The 19,509-nt window shown below is 40.2% G+C and overlaps 1 protein-coding gene and 1 non-coding gene across 2 annotated transcripts; both read right to left on the reverse strand.

Annotated features, from left to right (window-relative positions):
• Positions 1-11,379: 11,379 nt before the first annotated feature.
• Positions 11,380-18,883, reverse strand: RPS3A (ribosomal protein S3A). Its single transcript, XM_075198859.1, has 6 exons — positions 18,774-18,883; positions 18,079-18,182; positions 15,989-16,176; positions 13,475-13,683; positions 12,766-12,875; positions 11,380-11,552 (listed from the first exon to the last, which is right to left on the reverse strand). Exons 1-6 carry the CDS (start codon positions 18,833-18,835, stop codon positions 11,431-11,433), a joined length of 795 nt encoding a protein of 264 aa, XP_075054960.1. The 5' UTR covers positions 18,836-18,883; the 3' UTR covers positions 11,380-11,430.
• LOC142137209 (small nucleolar RNA SNORD73) lies at positions 13,324-13,395 on the reverse strand. The gene has a single exon (XR_012687853.1). It is a non-coding gene; the product is annotated as a small nucleolar RNA SNORD73 (small nucleolar RNA).
• Positions 18,884-19,509: the final 626 nt, after the last annotated feature.

Genomic DNA, 19,509 nt, shown 5'->3' on the forward strand with positions numbered 1-19,509 from the left:
AAACTGCTGTTTCTGTGATAAAAAAAATCATACTTACCCCCCTCTTCGGGACGCGCTGTGTCAGGATCTCCTCCAGGTGTTCTTCGTTCCTCTTCATTCTTCAATTGCGCATGTGCAGTTCAAAGATCCCTGCTCTGTCTCTGCAACTATCGTTGCAGAGAGAGAGCTGTGAGTGACAGGGAAGGATCATGTGATTCCTCCACACATGCGCTGTCCAGCTCTGCTCTTCGGACCGCATTGGATTTGTTCATTTCTGATAATGTACGCCAGCTTGACATGACAAGTTCCCGGAAAAAAAAATAATTCAGGACTTGTTAGATTGCGGCCAGAGCAGTCACCATACTGTTGAACGGTGACTGTTCGCAAAAACGATCAGGAGTGCAAAGCAGCAGATATCCATGATATCTGCTGCGATGCACCTTTTAATAAATTTGATGTTGATTTAATTTTGATGTCTGTGCGTTCCAGACTTCAGGCTGTAATTGACTGCAAAGGATTTGCAACAAAAGTATTACAAAGTGAAAGTTTGTAGGATTGTTTACTTTGTCCCATTACTTTTGGTCCCTTAAGAAGTGGGAGGCACATATATAAACCATTGTAATTCCTACACTGTTCACCTGATTTGGATTTTAATTCCCTCAAATTAATGCTGAAAGTCTGCAGTTAAAGCACATCTTGTTAGTTTAATTTCAAATCCATTGTGGTGGTGTATAGAGCCCAAAATATGAGAATTGTGTTGAAGCCCCAATATTTATGGACTTGACTGTGTATATGTATATATGTGTGTATGTATATGTGTATGTGTATATGTATATGTATATATATATGTATGTATGTGTGTGTGTGTATGTATGTGTATATATATATATATATATATATATATATATATATATATTATATAGTGTGTGTGTGTCTCTCGCTCTCTCTCTCTATATCTATAAAAAAATCTCTTTATGGATACATAGATTATTTTTATATATGGTTTTTTTTAAAAAAATATTTATCCTTTGACACTTTTCTAACATTGCATTATATCTGAAGAGGGGACTTCCAAGGGTAAGAGACCCGCTGGTGCATCTGTGCTGCATTATATGTGCAAATTATAATACTTAATTATATTCTGGACAGCCTAACCCAGATGCTCTTTGCAGTTTGTGAAGCTGAGATCTGTGAACGACGTACTCCCACTCAGGTGTCAGCAGCTCTGGAGGAGTCAGTCTGTACTAGATCACTGGTAGTGTCAGTGCCCGAACTCACTAAGGTGATGTTAAGGTCCGAAGAGGTCGCAGAGGATGGTGAGTTGGATCTTGATTTACAAGAGGAAGACCCTTTTAGCTCTGAGGATTCTGCATCCACTAACAATGTGGATAATCTCATCCTAGTAATCGAACACTCTTTGGGCTTTGTGGAACCTGAGCCTATGGCCTTTTAGGCATTCGCCCTATTTAAGAGACCAAAGTGTCACGAGCCGCAGCGGTACTCACAGCCGCCGCGGCTCGCTTCTCATGCGCCCCAGCGTCCCGGCCGTCACCTTGACGACCGGGACGTCATTTCCTCTTTCTGTCCGGCCGTCACCAGGGCAACGGCCAGACGCTAGTACACTAGCGCTGCATCCCGGCGGTGCTGGTAGCCGGGCGCATGCGCATAGCAGGCAGCCTGTGGGCTGATTCTATTAGGCTTATTAACAGGCATTAGCCTGCAACTGTGTAGGTCAGGGGCAAGCCCTGATTGGCCCTGCTGGATACTAGTAAATTAGCCTGCAGGAGTGTGTTCAACTGCTGATTGGTCTGTGTCTGTATTTAAGGCAATGAGGTCTGCTGCCTCATTGCCGGTTATAGCTTCTGTGCTCCAGTCTGCTGACCTGCTTGTTCCAGTTCCTGTATCCTGTTATCTACGTTTTGACTACCCGTGTTTGACCCTTGGCTTTGTATTGGACTTCGCTTGTGTTTCCTGTGACCCTGATCCTTGGCTCGTTTACCCGTTCCGCTTCTCTGCCTGTGACCTCTGACCTCGGCTTGTTCATCGATACTGATACCTGCTGCTGGCCTTTTGACCTCTGCGTGGACCTGACTCTTCTTGCCTGGGTTCTCCCCAGCCGGTACACACTTCACGACCCTCTGTCAGTCTGCAGCCCAGTCTGTTCCCACCATCAGGGGCTCCAGTGAACACCTGACTGGCAGAGTAGACTCCGGGTTGTGTTGTGCCGGCTGGAAGAGTTCCTAACACAAAGTCACAGGTAGCCTGTTTCCCACCCTATCCTTAGTTGATGGACATGGTGTCTGATGCTTGGCAGAAGCCAAATAAACAATTTATGATGCCAGGCAGATTTAAATCTTTATCATCTCCTGGCAGAGGAGGTCGTTAAATAGGGTGGATACCGCTGTAGCTCGTCTGTCCACTACTTCTGCTATTCCTTCACGGCAGGGTTTCTCTAAGGGACCCCACTGACGAGAAGTGTAACCTAGCCCTCTGCTCAGCTTATGTCGCGGCAGGCACTTTCTTTAGACCAAACATGACCATACCATGGGTTAATAAAGCCATCCAGTTATGCTCAGAGAAGCTAGTGAGAGGTATCCAGGGTGACGTTCCAAGAATGGAACTTCTCACCTTAGTAGAAGGCCATCCAGAAGCCTTCTTCCGGATGGCCTTATTGTCCGGGTCCCACAGCAAGAAAAAGGTCAGGGATTGTATTCCAACCTCTTCCTGGTCCCCAAGCCAGACGGGTCCTTCTGTCCCACTCTAAACTTGCAGACCCTCAAAAGGCAAGTCATAATTCTCAGGTTTCGGATGGCGTCCCTGCACACAGTCATTGCAAGCATGGAACAGGGAAAGTTCCTGGTCTCCAAAGATATCAAAGATGCCTACTTACATGTACCAGTTTGGAAGGGACACCAATGTGTCTTCTGTCTTGCTGTATGGAGTTCTCACTTCCAGTTCAGTGCCCTGACCTTCGATCTAGCCACTGCGTTCCAAGTGTTTACCAAGACAAAGGCGGTCATGCACCCTCCCTTTGCTCTGTAAGTAGTTTGGTTCTGTTAAAGTTACTTGGTTCTATTTTTGGCCTTGTTGGTCCTTTCTTCTCTTCTTGGTTATACAAAACGAAGGTCTGTACAGGAGAGGAGTGTGGGGATCAAGCATGTATGAAAAGTGCTTAAACTCCTAGTCCCACCTACTATACCCCAATGTCTTGCAATGTCTCCCAATGGAGTCCTATTTTGCTTCAAGCAATTTTAGTTGTTTTTTTTCTGTTGCCATATAAATTTACTAATCACATCAGATTTGCGAATGGGTAGTATTTGGCTACAATATGAAAGTTTGGGGAATATATGCCTTTCACTACCACTGCTCTGCCCAGTAGAGATAATTTTTACATTTTTCCAGTTAATCATTTGGGTGATTTTGGCTATAATTTGCAAAAAGTTGAATTTGTATAAGTTACATATTTTAGAGGGAATACATATTGCAAGGTATTTCAATACATCTCGAGTTATTTTATTTGTGGATATTTGAGGCGATTGGAATATAGCATTTGGGTTAGAGAGAGAATTTCCAACTTTATAGCCTGCGAAGGAGCTAAAAAGCGAAATGGCGTCTAAGATTGCTGCAATAGAAGTTGTCGGATTAGATATTAATAAGAACTGGTCATCTGCAAAAGGAGACAATTTAATTTTTTGTTTACCTTTATGTATCTCTATGAAGGACGGATATTTCCGTAGTGCTATGGCCAATGGTTCTAGTACAATTGCAAATGGGGATAGGGGACATCCCTGACATGTTCCCCTTTGAATATGAGGTGAAATATGCCCATTTGCCAATATTTATGTGGATGATTTTGTATAGAACGCCTGTATTAATTGAATATATTTAGTTGGAATTATAAATCTGTGGATTGTCTAAAAGAGGTTATCCCAAACCACCAAGTCAAAAACCTTTTTGGCATCTAAAGAGAGTAAGATATTGAGAATTTTATTTAGTCCATCTTTAGAAGTGAATTTGGTCCATATGAGACTGGCAGTTCTGTGTCCCTCCTTTGAGTAAAACATTTATTTTTGCACTATTGAAAAGCATTGGAAGTATATATCTTCAAATTTGATAGTATTATAAAAGTTCTTTGAAGTTCTTCCAATAGTGACTGCGACAATTTGAAGAATTCCTCTCTTTCAGCATCTGGTATTTACGACAGGAGAACATTATCCTAAAATTTGTCCTTATTTCTATTATTTAGTGGTTCTTGTTTGTAAATGTTTGCATAGAACAGTTTTAAGATGTTTGTTATATCTCCTCTTATATTTTAAAGTACCGGTACGGCCTCTTAAAGAGTTTATAAAATGTCACAGTCCATAGCTATGCTGTCGCCACTATTACTGGCTTAAGCAGGCTTAATTTTTCATGCTCTGAATCATAGAAACGGGTCTCTTGGCGGAAAATCACAACCAATTGTAGTTTGTATTAATACCCCTGTCATTCTAGGAACAAAAATCTTATATTCTTTATTTTAGTATTAGTAAGAGTGATTATTTTACATGGGTCTTCCCAAACCCCAGTGCATGCACCCCTTTAATGTGAATGTATTTTGAACATTTAGAGGTAAAAAAAAAAGTGGGCACTGTAAAGCAAAGCAATTGCATAAGGATAGAAAAGAGTGTCAAAGTTTGTCTGCCTCATCTGTAAATATTAAACCATGAATAACTTGAGATATCAATCTATGGTTCCTGCTTGACACAACTTTTGAAATACATGAAAGTGCATCTATAAATGTATCTAAATATTAGTATAATAGCAGAGCTACAAACATAAATCATAACATTAACAAATATTGCAGTTATAAAGTATCCATCAAATCTTGAAGGTAGAAACAGAAGATAGTTATCTAATGAAGAGATGTATCTAATCTACATTTTGTAAATTACAATTAACAGGTTGTCCGACAATATGTATTAGTTACATTTACAGAGACATTCAAACTATTATTGTCAAGCCATTTTTTTAGTATGTTATATGTTACAGCAGAATAGATTATTTAAAGTCACTTCATTAACTTAAGATATAATTGAGCTCAATTGTTTAGTCTCCAGGTAGTTTATGATGGTGGTGCCTCTTGATCAAATATCATGGAGAGCCTTCTCTGTTACCTGGCATAATACAGCAGGTTGGTTGAAGTCATTGAAGAAAATCACCCCACTTCCTTATGCTAAGAGGGCTAGTAGCCAGATTCTCTATGGGAAATGATAATGGTTTGAATCCCCTGGGTGCCTGCTATTTGAGATCCCATAAAGCCAATTATATGCCAATCAGACCTCTTCAAATGTTCCTTACATGCCATCTGACATCCCTGCATGGCATTTACATGCCCATCAATGCTCCCACATATCATGACACCTCCCTTACATGCACATCGAATATATCCACATGCCTTGGATTTTGCAATAAATTGTATGAAGGCAATGAAGAAAGACTCCACTTGCTTAAGGCAGGATATGGCTCAGGAAGCTAGTGACCAGGTGCTTTATTGGCAAAGCAAGTGAAGGCCCTGGTTGAAATGCCAGCTGCCCTTTGTAGTACATTGGATGTTGTAGCAGTGTGATAGACTTCTAGGAAAGTCTCTCAATTTTATTAAAACACAAGTTGCCTCAGTGAGCAAGTAGCAGGCTTCCCTATGGGCAGGGAAAATGGAGACCCTAATTTAAGTCTCTAGACTGGCTTTATTTTTAATACCTTGTATGGATAAATACATTGAGGCAAGTCACAGTTCATCCATAAGGCATGCAAAAGCTGAGTGTGCAAGTGGTAAGGTATGTACTATGATAGAGTAGGCCATGGTACCTTATATACTGCTTTTATCCACTTTTAGTACCTTAGATGTTGCAATAAACTGGTTGAAGGCATTGAGTAATGTCACTCAACTTTAGACATCACTTACCAAACTCATGAAAGTGCTTGGTAGTTGGTCTATGGGAAGGAGTAATGGAGGCCATGCTTCAAATCCCTGGCATGCTACAATTTTAGTACCTTGAATATTGCAGAATGACTGCAAACATTGCGTAAAGTCAAAGCACTTTCACACAGTATGAGCTGGCTAAGTAGCTAGTGGCCATATTCTCTTATAAGGAGGCTGTGGTTTAAAATCCATCCAGTGGTTTCCCTTTTTGTTTATACCTTGAAAGTTGCACAGGCTCTTAGAAGACATGGAGGAATACCATCATCATCATCATTTATTTATATAGCGCTAACATTCTGTAGCGCTTTACAATTGGGGACAAACATAGTAAACTAATAAACAAACTGGGTAAAACAGACAAAGAGGTTAGAAAGCCCTGCTAGCAAGCTTACACTCTATGGGACAATGGAAGATTGACACATGAGGTTAAGTCTACATTTAGCATTTTGGCCCAGCCAGCATGCAAAGGTAAAAGTGACTCATAAGCTAAATGAACCCATCACACAACAATGTTGGTCAGGGGGTAGTTGTCTTGTGTGAAATTGTGTAACAGGCTAAAGGTAGAGAGGTTAAGAGGGTGGCTGAGGAATATTATAAGCTTGTCTGAAGAGGTAGGTTTTTCAGAGAACGCTTGAAAGTTTGTAGACCAGAGGAGTCTTACTGTGCGAGGGAGAGAATTCCATAGAGTGGGTGCAGCCCGAAAAAAGTCCTGTAACCAGGAAAAAGAGGATGTAATGAGGGTGGATGAGAGATGCAAATCTTGTATAGAACGGAGTTGCCGAGTTGGGAGATATTTTGAGACAAGAGAGGAGATGTATGTTGGTGCAGCTTTGTTGATGGCCTTGTAGGTTAGTAAAAGTATTTTATATTGGATTCGGTACAAAACAGGCAGCCAGTGTAGAGAATTACAGAGTGATTCAACAGAGGAAGAACTATTTGCAAGGAAAATCAGTCTTGCCGCAGCGTGCAAAATAGATTGTAGAGGTTTGAGTCTGTTTCTGGGAAGACCAGTAAGGAGGGAATTGCAATAGTCAATGCGGGAGATGAGTGCATGAATTAAGGTTTTTGCGGTGTCTTGCGTGAGATATGTGCGAATTCTGGAAATGTTCTTTAGATGTATGTAGCAGGATTTAGATATAGAGTCAATGTGGGGAACAAAGGATAGGTGCGAGTCAAGGATTACACCTAGGCAGCGAGCTTGTGGGGTTGGATTTATGGTCATGTTATCAACAGAGATAGAAATGTCAGGTATGCTCTTGTTGGTGGGTGGGAATATTATTAACTCTGTTTTGGAAAGATTAAGTTTGAGTTGGCGAGAGGACATCCAAGATGATATGGCAGAAAGACAGTCAGTTACACGGGACAACACAGATGTCGAGAGATCAGGAGAGGATAGATAGATTTGGGTATCATCCGCATAGAGATGATACTGAAAGCCAAAGGAACTTATTAGATTTCCAAGAGAAGCGGTATAGAGAACAGCAAAGGACCTAGCACTGAGCCTTGTGGTACTCCAACTGATAGGGGAAACGGAGCAGAGGTGGCCCCAGAGAAATTAACAGTGAAAGAGCGATTACAAATGTAGGATGAGAACCAGGATAGAACAGTGTCTTTAAGACCTAGGGATTGCAGCGTTTGTATGAGAAGAGAGTGGTCAACGGTGTCAAATGCAGCCGAGAGATCCAGGAGAATTAGGAGAGAGTAATGTCGTTCAGTTTTAGCAGTGATCAGATCATTTACAACCTTGGTCAACGCAGTCTCTGTGGAGTGTTGAGAACGAAAGCCAGACTGAAGAGGATCCAACAGGTTGTTAGCGGAAAGAAAGCGTGTGAGGTGAGTGTAGGCAAGTCTCTCTAGAAGCTTGGAGGGGCACGGCAGCTGAGAGATGAGACGGTAATTTGATACGAGTTTGGGTCGGAATCTTGGTTTTTTTAGAATAGGACTAATCACTGCATGCTTGTATAATGATGGAAAGATGCCAGTAGAGAGCGAGATTAGATTTGAGTTAGAGGTGAAATGAGCACAGAAGACAGGGATCTACCAATTTGCGAGGGAATAGGATCAAGAGGACAGGAGGTAGAGTAGGAAGATAAGAGGAGCATAGAAATTTCCTCTTCATTTGTGGGGTCAAATGAAGAGAGGGTGTCAGAGGGTAGTGGGAAGGAATTAAGCCGATTGCTTGTCGAGGAAGAGGATACCATTTATAGTCTAATCTTGTCCTTGAAGTAGGAAGCAAGATCCTGAGCACTGACAGTAGATGGAGGGTTCGGGATGGGAGGATTGAGAAGATATTTAAATGTGTTAAATAGGCATTTGGGGTTAGAAGCCCGAGTATAGATAAGAGATTGGAAGTATGTTTGTTTTGCAGTGTCCAGAGCATTTCGATAGGAGTGGTAGACAGAAGTATATGTGAAGAAGTCATTAGAAGTGCGAGATTTATGCCAGTGACGTTCTGCTTTACGGGACAGTTTTTGAAGATTTAATGTTGCTTTAGTGTGCCACGGTTGACATCAAAGTCGACGTGTAGTATGTAGCGTCGCTGGAGCGACTTGATCAAGGGCCGTTGCTAAGGTTTGGTGAAAATGGGGTACTGCCATCTCAGGGGATGAGAATGTAGAGATAGGGAAGAGAAGGTGTTGGAGAGGTGGAAAATTGTTGAAGATTAATAGAATTCAGATTTCTGCGTGTATGAGGAGGCTTGGTAGAGTTAGACAGTAGAGAGGTTAGAGCAGTGGGGATGAGTGAGTAGCTGATAAGGTGATGATCTGAGAGTGGGATGGGTGTGTTAAGAAAATGAGACACTGAGCATAGTCTAGAGAAAACAAGATCAAGGCAGTGGCCATCCTTATGAGTAGATGATTCAATCCACTGGGAGTGGTCAAGTGAGGAGGTTAGAGAGTAGTTTGGAAGCAGCTTTGGAAGGTGGGTTATCAATGGGGATGTTGAAGTCACCCATGATGATGGTGGGGATGTCTGAAGATAAGAAGTGAGGGAGCCATGCAGAGAAATCCTCAATAAATTGTTGGTGTGCTCCAGGGGGACGATAGATCACCGCAACACGTAGAGAGAGTGGATTAAAAATGCGAATAGCATGTACTTCATAAGATGTGAACGTGAGTGATGGAACATTTGGTAGAACTGTAAACGTGCACTGTGGGGAGAGAAGTAGTCCAACCCCACCTCCCTGTCTGCCTTCAGGTCTGGAGGTGTGGGTGAGATGGAGGCCACCATGTGAAAGTGCTGCAGTTGAGGCAGTGTGATTGCATGAGCCATGTTTGTTAGAGGAAGATATCATGTATGGAGGTAAGTTTGCTACAAACAGAGCGTGCATTCCAAAGGGCACATTTAAAGGACTTTGGAAGAGAGGGGAAACAGGTGATGTGTTTGAAGTTTGCTATAGAATGGTAGTGCTCTGATGTATGTGTGTGAGGAGTGTGGGGGACCTGGATTAAGTGATATATCACCAGCTAATAGAAGCAGAGTGAGAGAAAGATAGGTAAGGGGATTGTAAGATGTGTGACTTTATTTTGTGGCGACAGGTGGAGGTTGTACTTGTTAGAGATAACAAATAGGACAGCAGTTCATGGGTGTTGACTAGAGGTGAGTGGAGTAATGCAGGTGCAATATGAACAAATGTTTGTGATGGTGGAGGGGTGAAAGATGACAGTTATAAAGATGATGCCATGAAAAGAGACCAAGAAAAGCAATTTGTTCCACATTGTGATAAAAGGAGTTAAAGACAAAAAGTTAGGGGATTTTAAAGAATTACCTCTTTGCAGTGTTCGATATAGAAAGACAAGTAATGCAGAAATAGGCTGTGGCAGATGTTGCTTATTGCTGGAAGTAAAATTCAGTCAAATGTAGTCCAATGTTTGTTCAAGTGTGTTGTCGAACTGTGCATTTTCGTCCACTTTGTGAGAAAATCCCACTTCGTGTAGAAATCACATACGTCTACCCCACATACGTCTCCCCGTAGACTGAGGCCAAGATGTAGTCAGGCTAATTTAGCAATACTCTACAGATGTGCTAATTGGTCAGCTAATCAAAGGAAAAGAAAACATTTGTTTCATAGGCCAGATACCGATCATAAATTAGACATCAATAAAAAACTGGGCCAACCTAAGTTTAAACAGATAACATTTTTTAGTTTCGATAATGCACCAAGCTGATTCAAGACATTGAGAAGTTTTATCTGGTTAGTGAAGGCATAATGCCTCAGTTGGCTTCTAATCAAGTGCACTATAGGAAGGGATAATGGATGCCCTGCATGGCTCCCTTATTAGCAATCTGGATGTTGAAGACATTGATTAAAAGTCAGTCAACTTACATACGGCATAATATAGTTCATTGGGCTAGTGGCCAACTGTTCTATGGACAGCAATAGTGGAGGCTATAGTGCAAATACCCGCTGTCGTGCGCACATATATTTTTGTAATTATAGCTGACTGGTTCTTGAAGACAATAAGGAAAGTCTCACCACTTGCATAAAGAGCACAAGTTTGCTCCATGGATTAGCTTGTTAGTAGCAAGGTTCTCTATTGGCAGGAATGAATGAAGACCCTGGCTTTCTACCTTTTTATCACCTTGCTTGATGCAGAACAATGGCAAAATGCATTAACAACAACAAAAAAAATAAACAGCTTGTGGCCAGGTTCCCACCTCAGTCAACCTCCACACCCACACTGCAAGCCTCTGGCTCAGGCCTACCAACACTCTGGACATCGAAGGACTCAACACAGCGTTCCACAGCAAGAAAACAATAAATATACATAGGTTCTCCAGTTGGAGAATTTTTGTACGGCACATACATACAATCCACTACAGCTAAGCATATTAGTGCATCTGCAACTATTTTATACCACTTAAGAAATAATGTAGTAGACAGGTGATCTGCAGCATTTAAACACCAGGATATAAGTAAAGGTTGTAAGTAGCTTTTATATGAACTTATTTTATGTGTAGTAGTTACAAGCAGGGTCACTCAGTGTTGCACAGGTCTGATTTGTAATGTGTATCAGTTTTTATATATTACTCAATTATTTGGTAAAGAGACCAAAAATGCTATTCAGAAAATAAGGTTTGTTGCTTTGTCACATTGTCGTTATGTCATTATGTCCCGAGGTTTCCTTCCAGCAGTCAAAAAATTGTTTACAACCAAACAAATTATGTTTTCAATATTTGTTGCTTTGTGGTCTAATGGCTTACTTTTAGATACTAAATAACTATGCAAGATTTCACTTTTACCTTGAAAGCTGTGGAAGATATTCTCCAACAAATGCACTTCTATATCTATATCCATGAAAAGAAAGCTCTCCATCATGCAGCTTTTTGTAGTGTCCAAAAGGCTCACATAGAAACACACACACACAGGGCAACATTTAACACACTAAATTTGGGTTTTATGTTTACTTCCCAGAGTGTAAGCACACCACACAAGGCAATACATAGAACAGATGGTTTATTTTTTTACAGGCTACATCAGATTGATCATCTCAGACAGACTCCTGAACAGGGGGTTCATATCCATCAGCACGCTCCACTTTGGCTCCTGTGTCATCTCCGGCAGGCTTCCCAGTAGCACCACCCTCTCCATGCAGCTCCATAAGTTTGCCCACTGCAAAAAGGAAAGAAAATATGAAGGATTAAAATAAATATTTGTGTCCATTATCTAATGCCGTCACAACTGAATCCAGAGATAAAAAAAAAAACAATTGTATAGAATCAGAACAATATCATTAGTTTTAATCACCAATCATTTGAGACAACAATTTGTCACTATACCCAAACAGGACCAAAAGATATTGCAAAGGACTTGAAGAAACCAGGAAAGTAGCCTGTAATCTTTCTAGCTTTAAATCATGTAAACATAATTAAAGTGGTTTATCAAAATGTTACCAATAACATTCACAAATACATGTACAATGTTGAAGAGGAGATAGCACAGCCAACTCTGGTAACATGCAGCAAATAGAACTGTATTCACTCATCATATATTCTGCAATTTCTATCAATATGTAGTACTCTTCTGTTCAGTTATGGCAGACAAATTTAATGAACTAGTCTCCAAAATAATTCTACACAGAACACTTTGCCAGCCAGGTGTGGACAGTTTTAATACTGTGCATATTAAGAGATTATTGCCCACACTTGCCAGGATTATTCAGACTGGTGGTCAGTGGTCTAACACACACTACTGGCTGTGGTGCTCACAAAGTGCCTGTTCCAATAGGAGAATCAATGGTTCATTATATTATAATAGGATTCAGAGTGGCACGAAAAAACTGCCTAGTGGAGCACCCTGAAAATATATTCATAAATTGCTCAAATAAACTGGCCTATCAACTGTAAAATATGGCTGCAGAGCAAAATGCATAAAAGATTTCAAAAACATACATTAAAAAAACAAAAACAAAAAAAAACACAGCACAAATCTACAGTTGATCAGTTGCAATGCAAAGTCTCATTATTTGCTTAAAACCATGAGATGCTTCCATTCGTGAGCATGTAATTCTCACACTAGAGCAACCCTGTCATCGCCGTTCAGACTACACTTACAACTGCAATCATAGTAGATACCATTGGGTATCTAGTTTATAGATCATAACCAAACCAAATCACTAAACCTACAGCACACTTAAATCCATTTTACAGGTGAAACATTTAAACAGGTTCCCCTTTCTTGCATAAACTATCTGCACAGGACAGCTCACTTTCAGAATTATTGCAAACCTGTTGCTTATTTTTAGTTTTGCTTTAATATATTTGACAAAATTTGGCACATGTTCTTCAAGCTGAACAATTTTTTTATTTTTAAACAAAAAGCTTACGCTCAAATTTTGGCTTCTTCAACATCTTGACTTTGCGAACGTAGACATCATGGAGAGGATAGATTGACTGACAGGCCTTCTCAATGTCTTTGCCTACGCTGTCTGGAATCCTAGAGAGGAAAATGAAACAAGTTAAATATTTAACTTTCTCATACCGAGGCATCAAAGTCAGCTTCTATCATGCACCAAGTATTGAAGCACTTTACTTCTTTACGATTGCCAAATACTTAAAATGCAGCTAAAATGTAGTTGGTGGGAGAGGGGGGCACACATTTTTAGAATAAATGACATCTGCACCTAAAGGTGAAGCTGGATGTTGAACACTCGCCTAGATAATTATTCATGCAAATATTGACATAAAGCAGACTTAGGAGCCAGCAGGATCTTTTAACTCAACATTAGTGGAACTGGGACTTAACCAGATAATGTAGAAGTAAGCATTTTACCCCACTTTTAGCTAAGCTAAAACCTAAACTTCACATGAATTCTGATGGAATATGCTGAGTTAAACTAGAAATGTCTCAACACCTAGATAGTTCCATGTTTTTCAATAACGGGAATTTCAGAGAGTGATCTCAAAATGTTAATCACAGATTGTCATTTGGGACCGAAACATTGTCATCATTCATTCCCGCATGGAACCTTAAAAAAAAAAAAATACATTTGTTACAATAGATTTTTTTCCCTGACATATCAACTGGACACTTACAGCTTGTTAACAACCTCCTTTAGGTCATTAGTCTGCACTTCCCGGGTCATGATTTCCATCATCTTCTTCCGAATTTGGCGGACTTGCTGATGTTGGGCATAGGAAGTCTTTCGGATCTGGTTGTTGCGTTTCTTTGTGAAACCAACGCAGAAGAGACGGAGGAGGTAGCCATCCGTTGTCTTTACATCAACATGTGCTTCAATCATGGTCTATGAGACAAGCATAAAAATCTTTACTACCTATATTTAGTGACAGTATATTTAACAGTTATCTACGTCCAGCATAAAGGCTTAAAATGAACATTGCATATTGGTGCAATGTTTGAACTGTGAACACTGGAACCATAGTAAAGACACTTGCTTTCATTGCCTAGATTGCACTAGACAGATAAAAGCCATTTGGTTGCTGTATTGTGAACATTTTGCGCTCAGAAACAAGCACTACAGCATTTACTTAAGTGTTTCTCAAACACACCTGATGGGCTTATATAAGTATATATAAGTATTTTTAATATTTTTGACAGTAAACCATCATTTCTACCAACTATAAGAACTTGATGTGTACGGCCAACACTGCAGGACATAACGCACTTATGCTGATGTGACATATACCAACAACCAGAAGTCTGAACATTAACTGCAAGTCTTAAAATAAAGCTCCTTCAACCATTGGTGTGCCTGCAGTTTGTGTTCAAACACATTAGCCACAGTCAGTTGGAGCACTAACAGAGGAGCTGTGAGCACGGCTGGGACATCAGACCTCGGTTACTCTACTACTTGGGGATTTTAGTGTTTATTGGACAAAATCTCAAAGACCAATGATCACAGATTGGATATGGAAACTCATTTTCTCCTACACGAGACATTTCTCAAGTAAATTCAACTGGTAAGCAAACAAACTTGAAAAAAATATTCCCCAATTTGCATCATGTGATTATCTAGAAATAAATGAGAAATTCGACTATGTTCAAAATAAAGATTAAAAAAATAAATAAATAAGGACAAATTAATAGGGGAATTTCCACTGCATCCCTGACTCCCCTTAAATAGTCTGTTATTGTGTAACTGTCAGACACCAAGAAACCATTTGTGGCATTAAAAGAATATTCATGTTTCATAGACAAAACATGCACGCTAAAACAGTCACTTCCACATATAAAGCATGAGGGTAAGATGATCCAATTGTAGAGACACTGAACAAAGACCAGTATACAAATTTAATATCCCATTTCTAGTATGTCCTTTCTGACCATCTCCCACCAGGGATTTGGTTGGCAATAAAAAGCAACTGCGTTGTGGGGACCCTCCTATGAATACTGGATTTACTGTGCAATATTACATAAATATATATATATATATATATATATATATATATATATACTGCCTCACTCGTTAATGCCTCTTCTGGTGTTCTGAGTAATAAAGGGGCATGCAGAAAGGAAATGTTAGCTGTGTGAGCTTGTAAAGCTGATTGGGACAAAGCTGTGACGTGAGGATGGTTCAATATCTACTTTGTATTTCTAGGATCTAGGAGACTTGCAGGACTAATCACACTACCTCTGGCGTCTGCGCTGACCAGAGGGACACAATATATACGTTTCAAAATATAACTTTTCCCGTCACATATAATACACCAGGCTTGATAAAAGTTAAAATCATTGAGCAGATTTAGCCCAGTAATCTCTCTCTATATCCAAAACTACATGTTCTTTACAGAAAAGAGCAACTAGCGCTACACCTACCCATACGACCAGAAAAAATAAAATTACACTGATATCTGATGAAATACTTCTATTGTAGGTATCAAAAAGTTGCATGTGAAATATATTTTGGGGTGCTGCCTAAGATATACCTATTAATCTACATATACAAATCAATACTGAACCGAAAAGCGCACACCCTTATCACATAGAAATGATACAAAATCAGTGACTTTATTGCATATAACACAATTAAAGCTCTCTTGCTCCAACATCCTAAAGTAAAATACATTTTATTCTTAGGGGCATATTCAATTCCGATCCCCATCTGCGGTAACACGCGTTACCGCGGAAAATGCGCACTACTGACGGTAATACGGTACCGTGGATTAGGTTCGCGGTCGTTCCGGCACAATCCCGCGGATCGGAATTGAATATGCCCCTTAGTATTTTACTTCTGTGTGTTATATGTGATTGTGTGCGCTCTTTTGGGTTCAATATTGATTCTACATGTTCTTTTAACATCTACAAAAATAAAACTTGTGCTTTACTTACAGTCACCTTAAAACATAAGTAGCTCTATATGAAAAAGCAAAGCATTTTTAAGCACATGTAAATAGATGCAAGTAGTTTATAAAATAATCACTAATACTACTGACAGAAACCATGCGAGTGACAAAAAGTTGCTTGAACTTTGAAACCCCTAGTTAAATATTAGAATGCAGAAGGCATATAATGGGAATTTACTTACTACAAGAAGTCTCCCTAATGGAGCTTTTTAAGCAGTTTAGTCTGTAAAGGTTAGATGCACATACCTGCCACTTCTTCACCATAGAGCACATCTTGTCTCGGGTCAGATCCATTCCATGGAAGTTGGTGAGACAGTTCTTACCCTGTACATCTTCTGTAATCAGTTTGAATTTACGGAAGGCTACTTCATCATTCTGCAGGTCAGCAAGGCTCACCTCAAACACACGGCCCTTAAGACCATCAGAGGCAATTTCTGTTTTGAGACAAATAATGAATGTGTTTTGAGAGAACGTATGGAAATAGCAATAGCACGTTCTTGGCAGCAACAAATGGGAATGAAAGATCAATCTCAAGTGGTAGCAATCATTTAAGTAATTTGGGATCTAAACATTTTGTCATCATTTCAATTTTTCTATAAATAAGAAAGCAAACTTAATAAAACCAGTGAATGGTTTGCATAATGTAATTTTTTTTTAGTGTATTAAGGAGCAGATTCAATTATCCACAAGGTGACAATGTGTCTCCGGAACAGTCCACGGAGACACATCACGTCAGTTTTTACTAAAATCTCCGCTCATTTCCCCTTGTGCCCCATCGCTCATTTTCTCTAGAATGTCTATGGGGCACGAGGGGAAATGAGCAGAGATTTCTGTATTAGCCGCAAGGTGCACAGTGGGGCATCCAGCTGATGTCCAACGGCACCTCGTCACTAATACCCCATTCATACTGCACCAAAATCCCGGGTTTTTCCTGGGGCGAGCTCAAACGACCCAGGTCTTGGTGCAGTATGAATGGTACAAGTGAAAAATCCCGGGTCTAAAAATCCGGGTCTTCAACCCGGGATTTATCGAGGGGTAATTCCCGGGTTGCCTGCACTATGAATGGTGCAACCCGGGTTTTTGCATAGGAGAGAGAGAGAGGTTTTTTTTCATATTCCAGCTTTCAGCCAATGAAAAGTGCTCTGGTGATGACTCCCACAAATTGCCAGGGCACAGACTTGTGCAGTATGAATGGGGTCAACCCGGGTCCAAGGTGCAGTATGAATGGTGTTTCTGAGCTGGGACGCTCCGAGCTCCTGCAAAAACCCGGCTTCAAAAACCCGGGATATTGCCAGGGCGGCAGTATGAAAGTGATATAACTGAATCTGCCCCTTAGACGATTAAAATCCTAAACTGGTGAAGTAGGAACTTGGCTGCATATCAATTAATTTATGGTGTTCATAAGTGTTAAAAAAAAGGGCATATTACAGCATTGTCAAATGATAAACAGCGATGTGCAATATTTGCTGCACACTTACATTAGAGAAGGAACTGTAATTTCTCCTTTCCTGAGTGATTACTTTATTCAGTAACTCAGAAGCTGCTATATGTACACAGGTGTAATACTATGCTATTAGCCAAGTAAACAGGGTCATTACCTGTCCAGCACACTATAGCAGACAGTTTTAACAATTGTAAAAACAAAGCAAGTCTGTTACAGAATTTTAGCTATTGCCATCTCTTCCAAAGTGCTGTACTAATGTCATCTCCAATCCAGCAAAAACAATGATAAAACCATTACAAACTAATTTTAGCTAATATAAAACACCAATTTACTCATTTTCATTTAAATAATTTGTACTCAAGTTCCACTTTAAACACTTAAGGAAAACTATATATAGATGTAGTGATTAAGTGAAACAGCTAAAGATAGTACCACAGAAGGGTGTACAATGTGACCAATGGGAAAATCACAGACAAGATATTACCTGCTGCACAAACACATACACCAAGATGTATATCCTAGTGATGTTTGGAGAAAAGTATTTTTTGAGGAAATAAAATGTTTTGTGTCACACAATGGGCCCCTTTCGTAGTTTTGCAGTGGCCAATCAAGTTTACCAGGCGACCCTTAAGCACATACTTTAGACACTAAACAGGAAAGTCTTCATAAAGTGATTTTCCAGGGCCTGAATATTTGTAGCCAAGCAAACCAATTCTACACTTCTCTTCTCATCATTGTTTTGTTACTATTGTCAGTGTGTGTATGAAGGGATTGTTTTATGAAGAGTTTCATGCCACACTATCTCAAGACAACCAGTTACGCTTTAGACAACTGCAGCAATTCTAGACCTTTGTAAACAGCATTTCCACAAAATTTCTGTATGGTTACTTACTGGTTCCCTGTGTCCTTGTTACCAGCGTCTTCCCAAGGTTACGGATATTGAACATAGCCGGTGCCTTAACATCATACCAATCCTTTTTGGAGAATGGGTCAACACTAAGATACAATGAAAGGCACCAAATTTCAGTTTTGACAGTACCAATACAGTCCCAAACCCCCATATGCTAGAACACACAAGTAGTGCTGCTCTGGACATTTTAGATCATTTAGGCAACATTAGAAATTAGTCACAACTACAAAGTTTGAATAGAAAGCTCATAACACAGGCATGCCTGGCCCATATCCGAGGCACAGTACTTCTGCTCTGCATGAACACAGCTTCATAGGTCAGTCTGTTACAGGACCCAGTAGCTGCAAGATATAGTATCACCATATTCATAGGCAGATTATAATGCACCAGAAGCAATCACTGTACTAACATGTTAGGTAAAGCTATGTGCCAACTATGGCTGGACGGCCTCGCCAGCAGGTACACTGCTCTCTGGGGTAGGCACCGGGCTCTGTCATGCTGGGAAGGAGCAGGCAGCAGTGTGTCCCAGGCCTGTGCACCGTACACCGCTGCCCATGGAGCCGGGCTCCTCACTATCCGCCTCATATCAGCGCCATCCTTCACCCTGGCTCCGGTGCCAGCACCAGGACAGCTCGCCCACACATCACGCTAATTGCCAGAACTATATTTGTACTTACATCTTCTTCTTGGCACCCTTTTTGCCGCCTTTAGTCAGCCGCTTGTTCTTGCCGACTGCCATCTTGACGAGCTGGGAGAGAAAGAGGAAGAGAAGGCCGCACACGCGAGAGTTCAGGGAGAGACCAGCGAGAGGAAGAGGGCGCACGTGTGGGGATAGAACGAGGACCTCTAGTGGCGGTATCCCTGAATGACCACAGACAGGAATGTCACGTGTCCTTATGTGTTACCATTCACTATTGCAATTACACCAGAATAAATGCTTTGTAAGAAACGTTAAAACACCCCTGTTGTTAATTTTTGAGGAACATGGAGTTGCTAAGATTAAATATAAACATTTCAAAATTTTGTCTTGCTTATTTTACTTATTACTTATTTTACTAGAAATAAATATGCACTTTGTAGTATACCATATTTTCAAGTGGATAAAATTGTTTTGTTATTCATGATTGAACTAAATAAAATCATTATGCTATTTTAGTCATAAAATATTAATAAAATAAATTCCAGTAAATAAAATAACAATAAGTTAAAAACGTTTTTATAAATACGTAACAACATGCTTTAACATTTCATTGTAAGGTGGAAAAAACGAATAATGGTGATGTATTAAATTTCAGTACCTTATTGCATGCGTACACTTGATTCATTAAGTAGTCTCGTGGACAAAACCATGTTACAATGCAAGGGGTGCAACTTAGTTTGCTATTTTGCACATAAGTTAAATACTGGCTGTTT

Source organism: Mixophyes fleayi, chromosome 1, assembly GCF_038048845.1.
Source record: "Mixophyes fleayi isolate aMixFle1 chromosome 1, aMixFle1.hap1, whole genome shotgun sequence".
In the NCBI taxonomy this organism is placed as follows: Eukaryota; Metazoa; Chordata; class Amphibia; order Anura; family Limnodynastidae; genus Mixophyes; species Mixophyes fleayi.

Excerpts from the sequence above, each read along its gene's own strand:
- RPS3A (XM_075198859.1), bottom strand. The coding sequence starts at position 18,835 with ATGGCAGTCGGCAAGAACAAGCGGCTGACTAAAGGCGGCAAAAAGGGT. Across the intron at positions 16,177-18,078 it reads AACAAGGACACAGGGAACCA|AAATTGCCTCTGATGGTCTT; the intron begins GTAAGTAACCAT and ends GTCTCAAAACAG. Across the intron at positions 13,684-15,988 it reads CTATGGTGAAGAAGTGGCAG|ACCATGATTGAAGCACATGT; the intron begins GTATGTGCATCT and ends CTTGTCTCATAG.